The following is a 17,521-nucleotide window of genomic DNA, read 5'->3' as shown; positions in this document are numbered from 1 at the left end:
TATCAGTATTAATTTGGCGTTCATCCGATTGGTGTATTTCGTTTACAGCTTTTGAAGATCTCTCTATTTCTTCCCATTTTAGTACTTGATGTAGTCCAACCCATGTAAAAATTTCAGTGCTACCAAAACTGTTTTCCCATAATTCTATGTAAGAAATGCACCGCCTGAATAAATAGACAGCGCAAATAGCTCGCGCAAACCGGGACGATATTTAAACCGGCCGGGGCACCGGGACACCGGGACCCGTGGCTGAAACCGGGACAATCCCGGTCAAACCGGGACGTAAGGTAAGCTTAGGTATAGTTTATACAAGATAGCCGTGACATTGTATCTTTATTGTCTCAAGACGATTGGGCTTATTTTTATCTACTGTATGATTGTTGAATTCACGCGTTTACATTCGCGAACATTAAAAGCGGCACCAATAAATTAATTATCACCGGATACAGTAAAGTACAATCGCGCTACTTACTCTTTAGTACTTCCATATCTCTACTTTACGGCGACTCAATTAATTTATTTCTTTCTGACGATATTTATTATCATTACCGAAATATTTGTGACCTCTGTCACCTCCGCAACAGGTAATTGGTTAAAGTCAGGTCCGGTACAAACATTATTTTATATTACTGTCCAGCAGCCGTCAGTAACTACTGCACAACAGTGATAAGCAAGCGCTTCAGCAGTCAGAGACACACACACACACACATACACACACACATATATATATATATATATATATATATATATATATATATATATATATATATATATATATATATATATATATATATATATATATATATATATATGGCTTGGCCATGTACTCCGCATGCCCCCTGAGAGCCTTAATCAAGCTTGCCTCTTTTACAAGGCATCAGGTTCGCGCCGCCCAGGACGACCACTGCTGACAATTCGTCGGCAGTTCTCGTCAGAACTTCGGGACGCGGATCTGACTTGGGAGGATGCAAGGGAGCTGGCAGCCGACAGAAAAGCCTGGAGACAGTTTGTGGACTCCATATGCTCCACCTAGGGAGCGGATATGGTTTATTATTATTATTATTATATATATATATATATATATATATATATATATATATATATATATATATATATATATATACATATACATATATATATATATATATATATATATATATATATATATATATATATATATATATATATATATATATATATATATATATATATATATATATATATATATATATATATATATATATATATATATATATATATATATATATATATATATATATATATATATATATATATATATATATATATATATATATATACTTGTTGAGGATCTTCCAAGATTTCCAAACACTTTTCTTTGTTTATATTCAGAATCAATTTCCTTAAAAAATTCACTGAATAAATGTGTTAATATGAGTTCAAATTAATTTTATGATCAGTTTTAAAAAATACAAAATGATATAGTATAAATATTTTTTATTGATTTATAAAATTGTCGACTTATAGATAACCTTTTGATATTTTATTTAGCAAATCGTACAGCACAAAAATTGGCGTCGAGTGTCCCGCGGGGGGCGAATTCATTCCATCGTTGCATAATTCTGGACAGCTACAATAGTTACTAATACAGTAAGTCGTTAAACAAAATAATAAGTATGTATACACATATGTACACACGAGTACGGTAGATAGATATAAGTACGGCTTCATTATATAATACATTCAACCCTGAAATTAATTAAAATGCAAGAATATTTTTTTTCCTCAAATACCTTCATTCCACATGTAAATCGAATTTCCGAGGACTTTTTTTAATCTATAGAGTATTCGAAGAACTATCTCTACGGTTATAACAGTGTTAAATTAAATTTATAAAGAATTTTAAAATTTTTGCATTAATTGAAGAATTTTACAGTTTCAATTTTTTAAATAGATTTATTTTTTTGTTTTCATAACTGTTCATGCTAGGTAAAACGGATGTATAACCGTTTCTTATTTTAAAATAAATAAGTAAGGATGTGAACTAGATAACATTGGTGCTAAGTACAAGAAACTTTGATTATTATACATACTTCATTATTTTATTTTGTATTGGATCAATTAACGTACTATCTCAATTAATAATTTTTCCTTAATGAATAAATAAGAAAAAAAAATTGCACAATTTTACTCAGTGAAGTTTGATTTGAACGTTTCGTTTGCTGTATTGATTCACGGAAGCAAGCATTAAATAGTTGAAAGCGACAATTTATTCAAGAAATATCTGTTTTACTTGCTACAATTGACATGTATTTTGTAATGCGATACTTACTGTAGGTACCTACTGATAACCGCCATACGGAGAACCATGGTGTCTCTCCTAATTTCAAAAACTTAGATTATTTCAAATCACATAATAACTAACGTATTTAGGTTGAATAGAAAAATGTTGAATTTTAATATTTTCCGCTGACAAGTAGTTATTTAAGTAAATAAAATTATTCAGATTCCAATCGCGCCTATACGTCAAATACGCTTTATTGCAGAAAATAATTTAATTTTACTAGTAATCTAATCGGAGGGCATGTAACACTAGAGATGTATAGATATGAAGGAAGTTAGGGATGTATGTCAGGACAGACGAGTGTGGCGTTCCATCCTCTCAGCCTACCCTCGCAGTTTAACTAAGTGATGGTTGTGGTTTATATAAAATAAAACTGTAAGAAAAAACTTCTAAGCGATGCCTCATACGAATTTTATTAATGATAATAATAACAAAGTATTATGAATTATTTTAATTTTCTATAATAGTGACTCTATTTTTATGAAAGAACATGTATGCTTAAATAACGAGTGACCACATTATGGCTTCATAAGAATGCGGACATGACGATGAAAAGTCTCTGATTTACCCTTTGAGTAATTTTTCCGTCATCAATATTAATTGACAATCAATATTACGTTAACTCGACACGCGTAGCACGTACTCGCACTAGAGACGAGCGAGCGCGGGGGATTGTTGGGGAACTTCCACCGCCACCGGAGCGCTCGTCATCGACACCGTGGATGCCGGCTGAAGTGCTTGTTCCTATTGCTATTGGGTTATTGCTGGCAAGTATCGTCGCACAATATTCTTCCACGCTGAGAGTACTAAGAATTGTGGACAGTATTTGATATGATATAACACAACTCTCTCCTTTGTTATGGCGTCTACGTCTAACGAGTTTTTATTTAACGCTAAGATATCAATATTTAGGTTAAAGGTTATTTTCAATGTAAATCTAATATTTCTTTAAAATATTTTTAATAGTGACGACACTTTAAAAAAAATATATTATTTTACAATTTAATTTATTTTGTCTATTTTTAATATAATATTTTTGTTGTACAATGAATCAATAAATGATTTTAAAAATTCCGTGGTTCAGGTATCTAAAGTATTTAGGTAGGTATATCTACGAGTATGTTTATTAGCATACATAAAGCGAGTGACAGTGCATCGTTGAGCATATTGTATATTTAGTATTATGTTCCCCAATTATAAGGCGTAGATAAGCTAGGGCCAGTACAGTAAATTTAAGCTACAATATATGAATTTATGCTATAAAGCCTATACTATAATAGTGGGTTTAGACTCAGATTGAGCGTTACTTTTTGCATCGATTGATACATTTTACGTCAATCTTAATTTTACAACAGTCAACGTTTTTTTTAAATTCTATTTATCTAAATTTCAGTATTATCATTTTGATACAATCGAACCGCGCATATACCACCACATATCGCTCACTCCTTTCAAGAACGTCATAAATAAAAAAACTTGATTTTTCAGGAGAACGTTTTTAAAGTTCAAACATAAAATACAATGTATTAAAAATTAATATCAAGCCGCTTATTTAACTTTTTACTGTGCAACAGATTTTTTTAGGTAAAACCTGATTTTTTTTCTCCATTTGAAAAATATTTAGTATATTTAAAAAATAATTAAACAATACCTTTTCTTCAAAATGCAAAAATAACACTTTCTGCCCTGTAGCGGGTAAATATTAAGTTAAAAATATGCCGCTTTTACTGGGATATAGTACATTTTCTGGGCATTACGAAAACATGCACAACTCAAAATTGACGATTTTTGATTTATGACGTTCTTGAAAGGAGTGAGCGATATGCCAACAAACATGTATTTTATAAATCTATATAAACATCTCAAATGATACCCAAATTATCTCGCCGTTTCAATTTTTTTTTAGTTTGCAAGTACATTATTTACAATAAAAACGGTAATTTATATTTATTATTATTTATTTGTTTAGTATTAGTTTTTAGTCAGTAAAACATAACTTTATTGTTAATATATACGTTAATGGAAAAAAATCTTTAAACTATAAAATAACGAAATTGTGAATTGATCGTACTTTGAATGGATCATTGCAAAACATATAATATCTGCAACGATTATAAATAACTTCGTTACTTTTCATATGACACGTGTTTAAAAGCTTTCAGTAATGTCGAACTAAGCTTTAATCATTCATAAACGATAAACAAGTGTTTTTTTTTCATACCGACAAAAGTTCAATAAATACAGTCTCTGAAACACCACACTTCGGTGCTTTTCATTTTTTTTAAAAATTAGGAGTGGGTAGCTCAATTCTTTAACCCCGGAATCGAATACCAGGATTCCGAGCTTTTATTCAAAGCTAGATAAGCATACGGACGTAGTAACGGAACTATGGAAATTGTATCGATTTATTTTTCAGATAATATTGCACGTATTAACGCGAGTCTCGTGTAATGACGTGTACGTGAACGTGATAAGGCTCTATCTCTGGTGCGTAGGAGGACCAGCCAGGGGGAGGGGAGGCTGCCCGTGACGTCACCGGACCTACGCATCGCGAAGGGTTGCATACTGCCTGTCGTCTACTAGCTGAATGTGTTATTTAGCTGTTCGTCAACTGCGTGATGTGTCTACAACACAAAAGCGCAACAACACAAATTTGTCGGAAAACAGACTTCAATCCTTTACCAGAAGAAATGAGGTCGGAAAAAGATTATAACAAGTTCAAAAAGGAAATAAAATTTTGTTTCTACCATTAAAGTAAATTACCAAGAACTTTTTTAAATTGGATTATCGTAGTTTTTTATTTCAATATTTTCATATTTTTGACATTCCTTTAAGATTACAAACTTAAAAGTATAATATAATATTATACAATTTATATCAAGTGCATAAACCTCTCTATTTGACAAAATTAGGCCCTCACCCGTAACAAAGTATACGTATATACCAAGTACATTAGTTTTTATAGATTCCATTTATTTTATAACCACCGGGAAAAGTATATAAATTTTAAGGTTAAATTAAAATATATTTTTAAGTTACATTTTTCTTATGGCTAATAATATACCTTAAAACTATAGGTTTGGAATTTATTAAGAATGCCCATAAGAGTGCGAGGTAACCTTTTCGGGACCTCTTTTTGCAATATATTCGACGGTCGATTAGAATTTTCGCCTAGAAGTATCGCCTCATTTGGAAGGAACAGTATGCACAAACTCGGGGACTACGATATTCTTAATTCGTTATAAACGCGTGTAGATGTTTGATTCTACGAGACAGTTGGTTGATTCAGAGATAAGTCCTACCTTCCAGTAGGCGTCCTCCAGGTACAGCTTGCTGGCCGTGAGGCGGCGCGTGCGGGGACTGCGGCCGCGCGGCGGCAGCACGTCGTAGTAGGCCACCGCGTCGTTAGCGGACACCACGGGGCACTCCTCGCTGCCGTCCCGGGCCGGCTCGGCCGCCGGCGGGCGCGGCGCGGGCACCGGCATGGCCTCGGGCGGGCAAGCCGCGGGCGCCAGCTCGGCCGCTTGCGGGCACGGCGCGGGCACCAGCTTGGCCGCTTGCGGGCACCGGCTAGAGCGCGCACACTACCGCCACTGACCACCGGTGCACCGGTATCGGGGACTCGGCAGACACACTCCGCTGACGCAGCTCTCTGCAACAAACCGTTATATATTACTTCATTTTATTTCGTCGCTATACATTTTGACACCATTTGTTTAATAGACTGATTGTTTCGAGGAATGCGCGCATTATGCAAATGATGTAATTAGCGATTGCAATTTAATGTCTTTTTTGTTTAGTTCTTTAAAACCTACTTAATGTTCGTTAATTTATTACGAAGCGGTATTTTTAAACAAAAAAAGCTCGGTCAAGCAGAATATTATGCAGTGACACATGCTGGATTCCCGACATAGTAAATGTCGATTTAAATTTATTTTATTTTTGGACATCTCAGAATAGAAGAAGAAGAATATGGAAGTATGGGCATTTACGGGGCTTACGATACACTCAAAATTTCGTTAATTTATTTTCACTACGCCTTTATTAAGGCTCTAAGGAATTGGCGCTCGGAGTACAAATTGAAAGTATAGATATCATCAGCATCATCCGATGTAGTATAGGGCCTATACGGACGATTGCGACTAACCGAAGGGATAAAACGGTACATAAGTGAGTATTGAATGTTCACTGGCATTATGTGACAGCCGATGAAAAAGATTGTATCGTGTGTTAAAATAAAATCTTAAATTTAATTCAATCTGTCAACTGATTAAATATATATTTTAAATTATATTTGTCGATTTTATGTAATTAGCACATCGCTGGCAGCACGCGGCATCCCGTTGTGTGATAAGCAAATCGTTTATAATTCCGAGAATCGTCTCTATTAGTGTACCTACTACCTACTTTATTTAAAATTCTTAAAATAAGTACATACGTAACTGTTATTAAAATTATATGAAATATCACTCAGAACTTTACCTGAAGCGCAAGAGTGATTACTTCAACTTCGCGTAATTAACGATCAAGATAACGCTGCGTCGATATGACGCAGTGCCCTACGAAGAAAAATGAGTGTTAATGTTGATTGGAATAATGCAAGTAACTAAAATATTGAACTAGGATAAAGCACGATTAGTAGGTCCAAACATATTGTACTACATAGAGGCTCTTCCAGAACTTTATTCAGCTACACTGTAACACGTTATGGATTTATTTTGTATGATACATAGATAAAATATAACAAAACGTCTCACGTGGTACGATCTTACGTATATTTCATGTGCGTAAATTTGTCACAGGTAAGAAAGACGACACTGCGCGTATTCTTTTTTAATTTTATTTTTAATAATCTCGTTGAGTGTATTTAGCAAGCGTAATTTGATGTTTTCCGCTGCTAATCTAAACGAATTCTACTTCTCGCACTCGGTATCCAGCACCCGCTGGAAGTAGCAGGGTGTGCGGTATGTTCGGACTCTCGGACACGGGCCAACATATCGGCTTGTCGAATATCCCTTAAACTTTATCTGAACTTTGAATAGTAAGAAATTGAAAATAAAATGTTGGCATCCACCTGTCATTGATTCAAATGTTTTTACTTTTATATCGAAACATATTGGAAGCCAGCTGACTCGGTATTTCTTCAAATAGCGGAGGTTTTTCCTAGTGTAGAAGCGTATTTATATTTTCCACTCTCATCTCGAGTAGATCATACGACGATATAGCGATCGATCAATTTATCTGAAGTTGTTAGAACGTGCGATGGAAAATTCTAGCAGTCGGAGAATTTCTCTCATTTGTTTGGAAAATTGCTTTGTTTCGATTAATAAAGAGATAATAGACGACTCATATACCAACTAATACTCAACACCGTAATCGAGAATTACCGAATCACCGATAATTGATTGTTGATAAAGAACTCGCGTTGTAAGATGACAAAGAAAACAACCAAATTAAAAAGTTTTTACTTCTTACCTATACGTACTAAAAAGTTTATATTATACTTCGGTCACTTATAAAAGCTCAGATAATAGTAATAAAGATTAATGAATGAAAATGGTTTCCGATACAGTGTCGCACACGGCACACGGACGCGCGGTGGGGCTACCATATGCCGGCGCGGGGCAGAGCTCCCGGAGCTCCCGGAGCCCCCGGGGGCGCAGCGCGTTCGCGGGACGCGCTGGGGGGCTCTCGAAGTCTAATGCAGCGTAAATTACGCGCTTAATAGCGTCGGAAAAGTTGTTTCGATGTCACCATATGGTTCGAGTAAAACGACGTACATGGGTGTTGTCGGCGGGTCGGGGGTCCTGCGGGGCACGAGGGCGCGGGGGGCGCGGGCGGGGGCGGGGGCGCGGGGGCGCGGGGCTCCGCAGGTGGTCGCGGGGCACAAGAGTCGGGCAGGCGGGAGACAGGCAGCGCACGACCGCGGCTCGGCAGTACCGGCTAGTACTGAGGCGGAGTGACGGACAGCGTACCGTAGCTCCGTAACTCGGCTACTGACAGCGCCGCCGCGCGCCGGAGGGAAAATGCGGAACCAAACGATTTCCCGACCCTAATATTTTACGAGAATATTCGCGGTTTCGTAAAGTTGTAAAAGCGCTGAAAAATTAAACCTGTATCGCGCAAACTTACCTACATTATCCGCGAATTTGGTTGAAGATTCCGTTAATCATTTCATATGCTCGTAAATAAATATCAATCGCTCGTTTTCTTTAAACTTTGGTTTAAATAAAAATAAATTCAAAGAAAACATCGGTTATTCGCGGACTCGATAGGTGAATTATTTTGGGGAAGAAAAATATGCCTTTATTCGTGTAAAATATTGAACTACATTTAATAATGTGTAAATATAAAATCGATAAAATCTCTTTTTCGGATCAATACTATAATTTTCAGCGAGGGACTGTATTTTACGAAAATAAAACACAAAAATACAGAATATTTTCACCATACATAATAACGTATCTACGAGTACGTATACGCAAGATAAGAGAGGCTCATCCTACACATGGTACATGTACCGAGTTAATGATTTAATAACGCTATGTTTCATCAAACATATGCACAAAATAAAACGGATAGAAAAACTTTTAAAAACCTTTTCAGTCTTTTTTTTACAACATTTTGACTGTGTCCAAATACTTGTTCACAAATCTGAATTATCTCCAATAAGGAGTTATTTTTTACATTATTTTGGCATACAAGGCTTACGGCCTTTCGTAAGCCTTGGACGAAAGCTTTCCTCATCCCATCATAGATATCTCTAGTGAATTCTCGCATACTGTATTTCAAGTTTTATCTAGACTTTTCAAGAATTTGAGTAATGTGGTTGTCAATCGTGGGTAGAATTGGCGAATGTCACACGTGTGTAAAGTAATCACTTAAACCAGCCCAAGATGGTCGTATACCCTGTAAATGTCCAGACTTCCATATTCTTTTTCATCTTTGTAGAGATGTCAAAAATAGTATTTTCAGTCTTTGTTTTCGTTTTAAAACAATATTTGAAATTCTATTTTGGAAATCTCTTTTAAACATGTTCAACAAATTTAATACAATTTTAAGTTGTTTACAAATTCTCCTTTGTACGTCACTTTTTATTTTTTATTATTAGTGTTTTTAGCATATTTCGAGATTTTATCTTACCTTGATATAGATAGAAGTAAACTGAGATGAAAATATGGAAGGAATATTATGACTTAATTATTAGCTGGTTAAAGTTATCATTTTATATACTGCATAACTTTATATTTTATTTTTATGATTAAAAATCTGCAGTGTCTTGGAAATTGTTGATAATGACCGAATGCTCTAATTATGTATTTGTATACCATTTTTTATCGAACATATGCGCAGATTAATGGGAAAATTTAGTTCTCAACCATATCAATTTAACCTGAACCAGATGCGATATATACAGATGCGGTAGCACACCATCGTTCGCTCACATTGTCAGCGCCTCTTAACTCGATATAAGTGAACATGTTAGAAGCGGTGAGCAGTTGATGTCAATTTAACCTGAACCAGATGCGATATATGGTAGCACACCATCGTTCGCTCACATTGTCAGCGCCTCTTAACTCGATATAAGTGAACATGTTAGAAGCGGTGAGCAGTTGATGTCAATTTAACCTGAACCAGATGCGATATATGGTAGCACACCATCGTTCGCTCACATTGTCAGCGCCCCTTAACTCGATATAAGTGAACATGTTAGAAGCGGTGAGCAGTTGATGTCAATTTAACCTGAACCAGATGCGATATATGGTAGCACACCATCGTTCGCTCACATTGTCAGCGCCCCTTAACTCGATATAAGTGAACATGTTAGAAGCGGTGAGCAGTTGATGTCAATTTAACCTGAACCAGATGCGATATATGGTAGCACACCATCGTTCGCTCACATTGTCAGCGCCCCTTAACTCGATATAAGTGAACATGTTAGAAGCGGTGAGCAGTTGATGTCAATTTAACCTGAACCAGATGCGATATATGGTAGCACACCATCGTTCGCTCACATTGTCAGCGCCCCTTAACTCGATATAAGTGAACATGTTAGAAGCGGTGAGCAGTTGATGTCAATTTAACCTGAACCAGATGCGATATATGGTAGCACACCATCGTTCGCTCACATTGTCAGCGCCTCTTAACTCGATATAAGTGAACATGTTAGAAGCGGTGAGCAGTTGATGTCAATTTAACCTGAACCAGATGCGATATATGGTAGCACACCATCGTTCGCTCACATTGTCAGCGCCCCTTAACTCGATATAAGTGAACATGTTAGAAGCGGTGAGCAGTTGATGTCAATTTAACCTGAACCAGATGCGATATATGGTAGCACACCATCGTTCGCTCACATTGTCAGCGCCCCTTAACTCGATATAAGTGAACATGTTAGAAGCGGTGAGCAGTTGATGTCAATTTAACCTGAACCAGATGCGATATATGGTAGCACACCATCGTTCGCTCACATTGTCAGCGCCCCTTAACTCGATATAAGTGAACATGTTAGAAGCGGTGAGCAGTTGATGTCAATTTAACCTGAACCAGATGCGATATATGGTAGCACACCATCGTTCGCTCACATTGTCAGCGCCCCTTAACTCGATATAAGTGAACATGTTAGAAGCGGTGAGCAGTTGATGTCAATTTAACCTGAACCAGATGCGATATATGGTAGCACACCATCGTTCGCTCACATTGTCAGCGCCTCTTAACTCGATATAAGTGAAAATGTTAGAAGCGGTGAGCAGTTGATGTCAATTTGGTTTTGGTTAAGTTGGGTCTCAGTTTGTTATTGCTCCCGGGTATTGTTTGTGGATTTGGTCCAAACATGGCCAAAAAACTCCCTTTACTAATTTCATTATTTCTGTTCGGCTCACCTAAAAAAGGTTCGCTATAATTCGTAAGCGTAATTCCCTAGTTTTTGATTTCATATATTTATCTTATTTTTACTAGGTGTTAATTATATTATAATATTTCACTGTAACGGCAAGTTTTATAACATAACATACTTATCCTTATTTTTTATTGTAAAATCGCTCGTGTTCTTTATTCATATACACTTTTTTATTATGGTTTGCTGTTTATTTTGTATTTAAACATTTATTTCGCTTTACTTTTATACCTAAATCTATATTTTTATACAATTTCTGTTTTTTTTATGTATGATACTTTTAATTGACGTAAATGAATTTCTCCTTTTTATAAATAAAAAGGTTAATAATTATTATTAAAAATTTATAAAAATAAGTTTTGTCGAGATGGTTTTGACATGTGGAATGATAGAGGAAAAGAACGGTAAAAAAATATGACTGGTATGTAATTGGAAGTAGAAGCAGAGGGAAACCGAGAAAAACTTGGCATGATCAAGTATGTCAAATACTTGATAGTGGTCTTGTCAGGAATCGGAATAATCTGCGAGTATTATGTGAAGATGCATGAATGTAGAAGAGGAGAAGAATGTTTCCAAATACAGAATTGTGGGGCGTTCTATTCTCTATGCCTACCCCTGCGGAGAAGCGGCTTGCTGGTAAGTTAGTTTCTATTTGTAAAGCCCTCCGGGCGTTTAAGTGAATTCATTAAATTTCAGTACATTGTTAACCGTTCAACTATTAAACCCATCCACCCTCAAAGATGCAAGGCGAACATGCAGGTAGCGTCAGTTGGTCACAATATGCTTAACTCAATAGTTTGTGGGTACGACGAATGTAAATACACACACACACACCTGAACCTCAGGGGCGTAATTCAGTGTTGAATGCAATTACAACTAAAAACGCATTTGTCTGCTGAATCGTTTCCATAAACTGTTTTTCTCGATTCGATAGCGGCGAAGTGCCCTTGAGGTGGTACGAAAAAGACACAATATTAATAATGCAAAATTATTATTATTCATGAAATAAATATACGAAATTGTTATCCTACTTCACTTGTAGGCATGGGATCAGAACCGTCGAGGCGCTGACGCTGTTTAGCGCTGCCCGAGACAAGGACAATATTCTCAAGTGATAGTCGACGTCAGGCGGACCTGACATGACACGCACATAAGAAGAAGTTAACCTACTTGTCTAGAAAACATTCATTCGGATTTTTATGTTTTTTTTCTTGTTTTTGCTATCTGCCTAGAATATTTTTCGGCATTCCCAAAGTAAACAAACAACATTAAACATCCATTCTTCTTTAATCATTATCAACGGAAATTTTTTTTAAAAAATTTTGAGAAAAAAATAATATGGGGAGGTATTTTTTAACTATCTATTTCATTTATTAAAAAAAAATATGAAGTAAAATTTAGTACATTTAATCTTAATACATATACTTAATTACATTTATAATTGGAAAATTTTAAAATGTATTATCACCGCAGTATTTCTGAGATATATGAATTTGGTGTAGCGGGTAGTGGGTAGCGGGTAACAGCTAGTGGCTGGCGACCGGTTGCTGGAGACCAGTAGTTGGTAGCCGGAGACCGGCAGACCGGTAGGTGGAGACAGGTAGTTGGTAGCTGGTGACCAGTAACTGGGAACCGGTAGCTGGTAGCTGGAGACCGGTAGTTGGTAGCTGGAGACTGTGAGTGGCAGCGCTAGTAAGACACGAGGGAACGGACGGCCTCGAAGCAGCGCCACGCGTCAGGCAGGTAGAAGGGCTCGAACACGTTGGGGAAAGGGGTGTCCCACCCCGCCACCCTCCGCACGGGAGCCTCCAGGTGGAGGAAGCACTCACTCTGTAAAATTAGCCAGTAAACCAGGTGTAATATTAGCTCCTTTTTAGGCCGACATCTCGAGCGTTCAAATCGCAACTTTTTTTGTATTCACAATTTAAAAATTTAACTCCTTTTTAAACTAATTTCGTAAAATCTTACCTCGATTTAGAGAAAATTAAGTTGCGACTTAAAGAATGCTGGGCCTTAACTATTAACTACTATTATTGATAATCAGGGGTGTTTGATTTATGTATTTAGCGACTGATAGCGATAGTGGTGGCAACTAATGAGGTACAGGAAAATGAACCCGTGAAAGAGACGCAATAAGATGGCGCTATGTCATAAGGAATATCACTGGACTTTTATTCCCGATGTTACCACAAACCCGTTTCAGATCACCGCGTATATTTATGCAAACATTCGAGTACCTGAATAGTAGCCGCCATTTCGGCACCAAATCCACACGTCAGGGGAGCTTCGTGCGCTATCAGAACTCGCCCGGTCTTCTTCACCGACTAGAACATACGTAGTCTCGATATAAGATGGATTACTACAGTAGAAATGAGAAATGATGATGCGTAGTGGCCGATGTGGTAACGTACGTTGCAGACGGTTTCCACGTCCCAGGGGAGGATGGTGACGAGGTCGATGACTTCGCAGCTCACTCCCAGCTGGTCGGCCGCCAGCTCCGCCACTTGCTGTAGAACTTGGACCTGAGTACCCCAACCGATCATTGTCACGCCGTTTCCTATAAATAATATACACAAAATACGTATCACGGTCCTTATGAAGTATGCTGTGAGTTATGAATTTTTTTATTATTTCTTAAGTTACCTTATATTACATAAGTAATACAGTATAAACTATTTGATACACTTAATTTACTACATCTACATAAGTTTATAAATTTACATTTCCTTGCAGTACACAAAACATCTATTTTTAAATTCTTTCAGACTTTTTTCATTCTTCATACATTCAGGCATCTCATCATCCATTTTCAAACCCTTGTACATTAAACAATGTTGCGACTTTGTTAATATACATATTATGGATATATGTAAATTAACCTTAAACTAAAATAAGCTTTTGGAATATCGACCCGTATCTGTTGTCAGACCCCTGGATATGTTATTTTAAATTTAACAGATTCATGCGTTCATTTCTTTATTACATATTGCTCTCTATAGTATGGTCACGATCCTTGGTTGCGTTTGGAAATGGAGATCAAGAAAGGGTAGAGTGTGCTGATCACATCGCATTGCATCACATCGACGTAGTGTTATCTTGATCGTTAATTACACGAAAGAAAGTCGTGCACCTAAAGCACGAGTCAATCGTAGTAAAAAACATATTAATAATTTTCACTCGTGAATGAAAAATCCAGGAGCATCTAAACAAATTATTTATTTAGATGCTCCTGGAAATTGAATCCGGAATTTATGTTACGGTAGTCAAACGCTCTAACTACTGTGGAGGCGTACGCACATTGTTGCACAACAAATAATAGGAGATCTTGTTTTGATTAATACTTACATCGACTAAGGAAATTTGATTATGAAAAGGAAGTTTTTACCAACAAATCATTTTATTTCGGCTTATGTGAGGTACCGACTGCATGCGCCATGAGACGAATTATCGGAAGGAATTTACGGAAGATTATGTGAGGAATCATTATACGAGTATTTTTTAGTAAAAACATGCGTATTTACTAAACATTATTTATTCAAACAGTTACCGAGCAGAATGATTAAATTAAAACTAATTACACTGAAGGATGGGAAGCTAAGAGAAGATAATAGGTATTGCGTGGTATTTATGTAGGTAGACGATTTTCTGCATATTATTGGTGTTACTAGTCGTGAGGTACACAGTCACCACAAGTTTAACAACAAAAAACAACGATTGTCCTCTTCTGTAAAATGGCATACTTTCCACCTTTAGTTTAGGAATAAAATTGGACACATCGTCTTTACAGGTTGGAAACCCTTACCCGTAATATATGTTAGTGCCTATTTGCTGACCGTCGAGTTCGGTCCTCTATCTCAACCCAGCAATGAAAACTGCGATAGTCGGGTGCGATGTGCGGTTTTAGTGAGCGAACGTTGATTCGCCGTAGGTAACATTTGGAGGATATTTTCTACGCTTTCGAGGATCTACCGACCTACGTATGCACGTAAGTGGAAGAAATAAATGAAATAGTATACCTTCTCGCAAGATGTCGGCTTTACTCAGAGCGAGGGTGTAGTCTCCCGCCGGCACGTGCTCCTCGGCGCCCCGGTACAGGATCTTGGGCTCCATGAACAGGCACGGGTCCGGGTCTCGGATGCACGCCAGCAGCAGCCCCTTCGCCTTGGCGGGCCCGCGAGGCACCACGATCTGCGGACACGCGCGGGTCAGTGGGCGAGCAGCCGGGGGGTGCGGGGCACGGGGCGCGGCGCGCGAGACTCACCTTCAGGCCGGGCGTGTGCGCGAAGTAGGCTTCGGGGCTCTGGGAGTGGTAGACGGCGCCGTGCCCGACGGCCCCGCTGGGACAGCGCACCGTGAGTCCCCCGCAGTCCCACGTGCCCCCGCTGCGGTAGCGGTACTTGGCCGCTTCGTTCACCAGCTGTAACCGTCAGAGCGCACGTTATACGGCTGCCGACCCACTCGCCGACCTCACTCCGCCGACAGGAGCGGCGCGTCACCTGGTCGAACGCCGGGAAGATGTAATCGGCGAATTGAATCTCCGCTATGGCGGTTCCCCCGGCGGCGGCGAGTCCGATCCCGAACCCGGCGATGCCTTGCTCGCTGAGAGGAGTGTTGAACACGCGCTCGGAACCGAACTTCTCCTAAAACACAACGTTATTGTTAAACTCAGGTAGGTACAGAAAAAAACAAGAAATGTTGATCTCGAAGATCAGAAATCAGAAAACACCTCGCTAAGAAAATATAAAACAGATTCCACCGTCGAATCGTGAAATTGTACAGATCCAATATTTTGTGGTTTCGCATGAATTTAATTCTTCAGCTTGTCCTTAAATTAGTTGCTGGTAGCGGCTAGCTGTTCTGACAAGTGTCCAGTTGCTAGTTGATTAAAAATTACACGTGCAAAATTATGACAAACGAATGCTCTGCTGTATTTTTTAATGAAGAAATAACTGCATTTGCGGCATGTGCGAGTATATTGTACACAAACCATTTAAACGAATTAGAACATGATAAGGAACTACAGACGTAATACTTTTCTAGAGATATTTAGTGAAGCAGGCAGACTCTTTTACAGGAATTGTAGAAACGACAGTCGACAATATTGGTTCGACAAATAATATATTTTTTTTAAACCTCATCAATGGAAATAAATGTGTTGAACACAACTTCACCAACAGTGTCTTATTGGTGAAGTTGTGTTCAACACATTTGTTGAACACACCTGTAATAATAACTGTTACATGGATTTAACTTCCACTGGGCCCTCCGATATTGTCGTCCTCCAGCACTTCCTCTATAACGCCAAAGCGTGTGATCTAACTTTTCTCGGTCGCCTGAACTGAGCTTTATCCTAAACCATCCGAGGCCAGAAAGAATTTGAGTTGAGTGATGGTCAATTTGAGGGTTTCTAAATTTAAGTCTGCCTCTTATGTATTGTATTGAGGTAAAAATATAGTAAGTCCAGCGTTCGCACAGAGCGGAGACCCACCTGTGCCGTATTCGCTAATAGTTTTCTCCTTGATTTCGAAAGATCAATGGTCGAATTCTATTTTCATCTATGAGATGTTCGGTGTCAGTACCTGGAGTCCGGAGGTGCAGCGGAAGACGCCCCCGAAGCCGACGTCCTCCCCGAAGATGACGGCGCGAGGGTCGGAAGTCAGCGCCGCTCCTAGCGCGCTGTTAATGGCCTGCATCATGTTCATCTTGCTCGTTTCACCTGAAGGAGGACATCAATTCTACACGATGAACAAAAGAGGGGACTCCTCCGGGATTCAAATCTCTGCTGATAGCCTTTTACATACCTATTTCGGGAGTTTGATAAGTTAGACAAACTACTTTGTGTTGTCACAAAAACGAACAAAAATGCGATCAGTCTAGGCCTCAGAGGCTAGTCCAGGGTTATACGAGTATACGCAAAATGTTAAACTAATCAAGGAAAATATATTAATTATATCGTTGATCCAATCGGGATTTGATCCCCGGACCCGAGACCTTTACACGACAGTCAAGACGTGCTAATCACGGAGGGAGATTTTATTTATTATATAATACGACACAATAATATAGTTGTGTATAAACATACCGTAAGTTGCATCGGACGTTTCGGGCTTGTAGGTAAAGTTTGACGCGGATTTAGCCACATTTTGAAGTTGCGTTTTTATCACACTGCGTCGTAATAAGAACCGAATTTTACATAAAACTGTCGACATGTTTCGCACTCCGTAGTTCGAGTTTACTGGCAACTGGCGACAGCGACAGCGACACGGCCACACAGTATCGCGTATCGCGTACCGCGTAATGCT

General features: G+C 38.2%; 2 protein-coding genes across 4 annotated transcripts in view; both read right to left on the bottom strand.

The window, feature by feature from the left end:
* Window positions 1-8,274, bottom strand: part of LOC148301349 (terminal nucleotidyltransferase 5C) — a 37,088-nt gene extending 28,814 nt beyond the window's left edge. For 2 of the 3 annotated variants that reach the window (XM_088273410.1, XM_088273409.1), the window contains exons 1-2: window positions 8,104-8,274; window positions 5,626-5,975 (exon numbers count right to left, since the gene is read on the bottom strand). In XM_088273410.1, coding sequence (XP_088129536.1) covers window positions 5,626-5,808 — 183 coding nt within the window. In that variant the 5' untranslated portion in view covers window positions 5,809-5,975; window positions 8,104-8,274. Of the gene's footprint in view, window positions 1-5,625; window positions 5,976-7,798 lie in introns of all 3 variants that reach the window. The other variant, XM_088273411.1, reaches the window with a different exon arrangement.
* A 4,294-nt stretch (window positions 8,275-12,568) lies between these two features.
* Window positions 12,569-17,521, bottom strand: LOC148301348 (2-oxoisovalerate dehydrogenase subunit beta, mitochondrial-like). Its single transcript, XM_088273408.1, has 8 exons — window positions 17,302-17,521; window positions 16,799-16,935; window positions 15,716-15,859; window positions 15,481-15,636; window positions 15,236-15,407; window positions 13,631-13,776; window positions 13,457-13,543; window positions 12,569-13,049 (listed from the first exon to the last, which is right to left on the bottom strand). The coding sequence occupies exons 1-8, from the start codon at window positions 17,426-17,428 to the stop codon at window positions 12,909-12,911; spliced, it is 1,110 nt and encodes a 369-aa protein (XP_088129534.1). The 5' UTR covers window positions 17,429-17,521; the 3' UTR covers window positions 12,569-12,908.

The sequence above is a fragment of the Brachycentrus maculatus genome, unplaced genomic scaffold (genome assembly GCF_059751285.1).
Source record: "Brachycentrus maculatus isolate JH-2025_06_01 unplaced genomic scaffold, ASM5975128v1 h1tg000573l, whole genome shotgun sequence".
In the NCBI taxonomy this organism is placed as follows: Eukaryota; Metazoa; Arthropoda; class Insecta; order Trichoptera; family Brachycentridae; genus Brachycentrus; species Brachycentrus maculatus.
This window is presented reverse-complemented; position numbering and strand designations above follow the sequence as displayed.

Excerpts from the sequence above, each read along its gene's own strand:
- LOC148301348 (XM_088273408.1), bottom strand. The coding sequence starts at position 17,428 with ATGTCGACAGTTTTATGTAAAATTCGGTTCTTATTACGACGCAGTGTG. Across the intron at positions 13,544-13,630 it reads ACGTGGAAACCGTCTGCAAC|TCGGTGAAGAAGACCGGGCG; the intron begins GTACGTTACCAC and ends CGTATGTTCTAG. Across the intron at positions 13,050-13,456 it reads AAATGGCGGCTACTATTCAG|AGTGAGTGCTTCCTCCACCT; the intron begins GTACTCGAATGT and ends CTAATTTTACAG.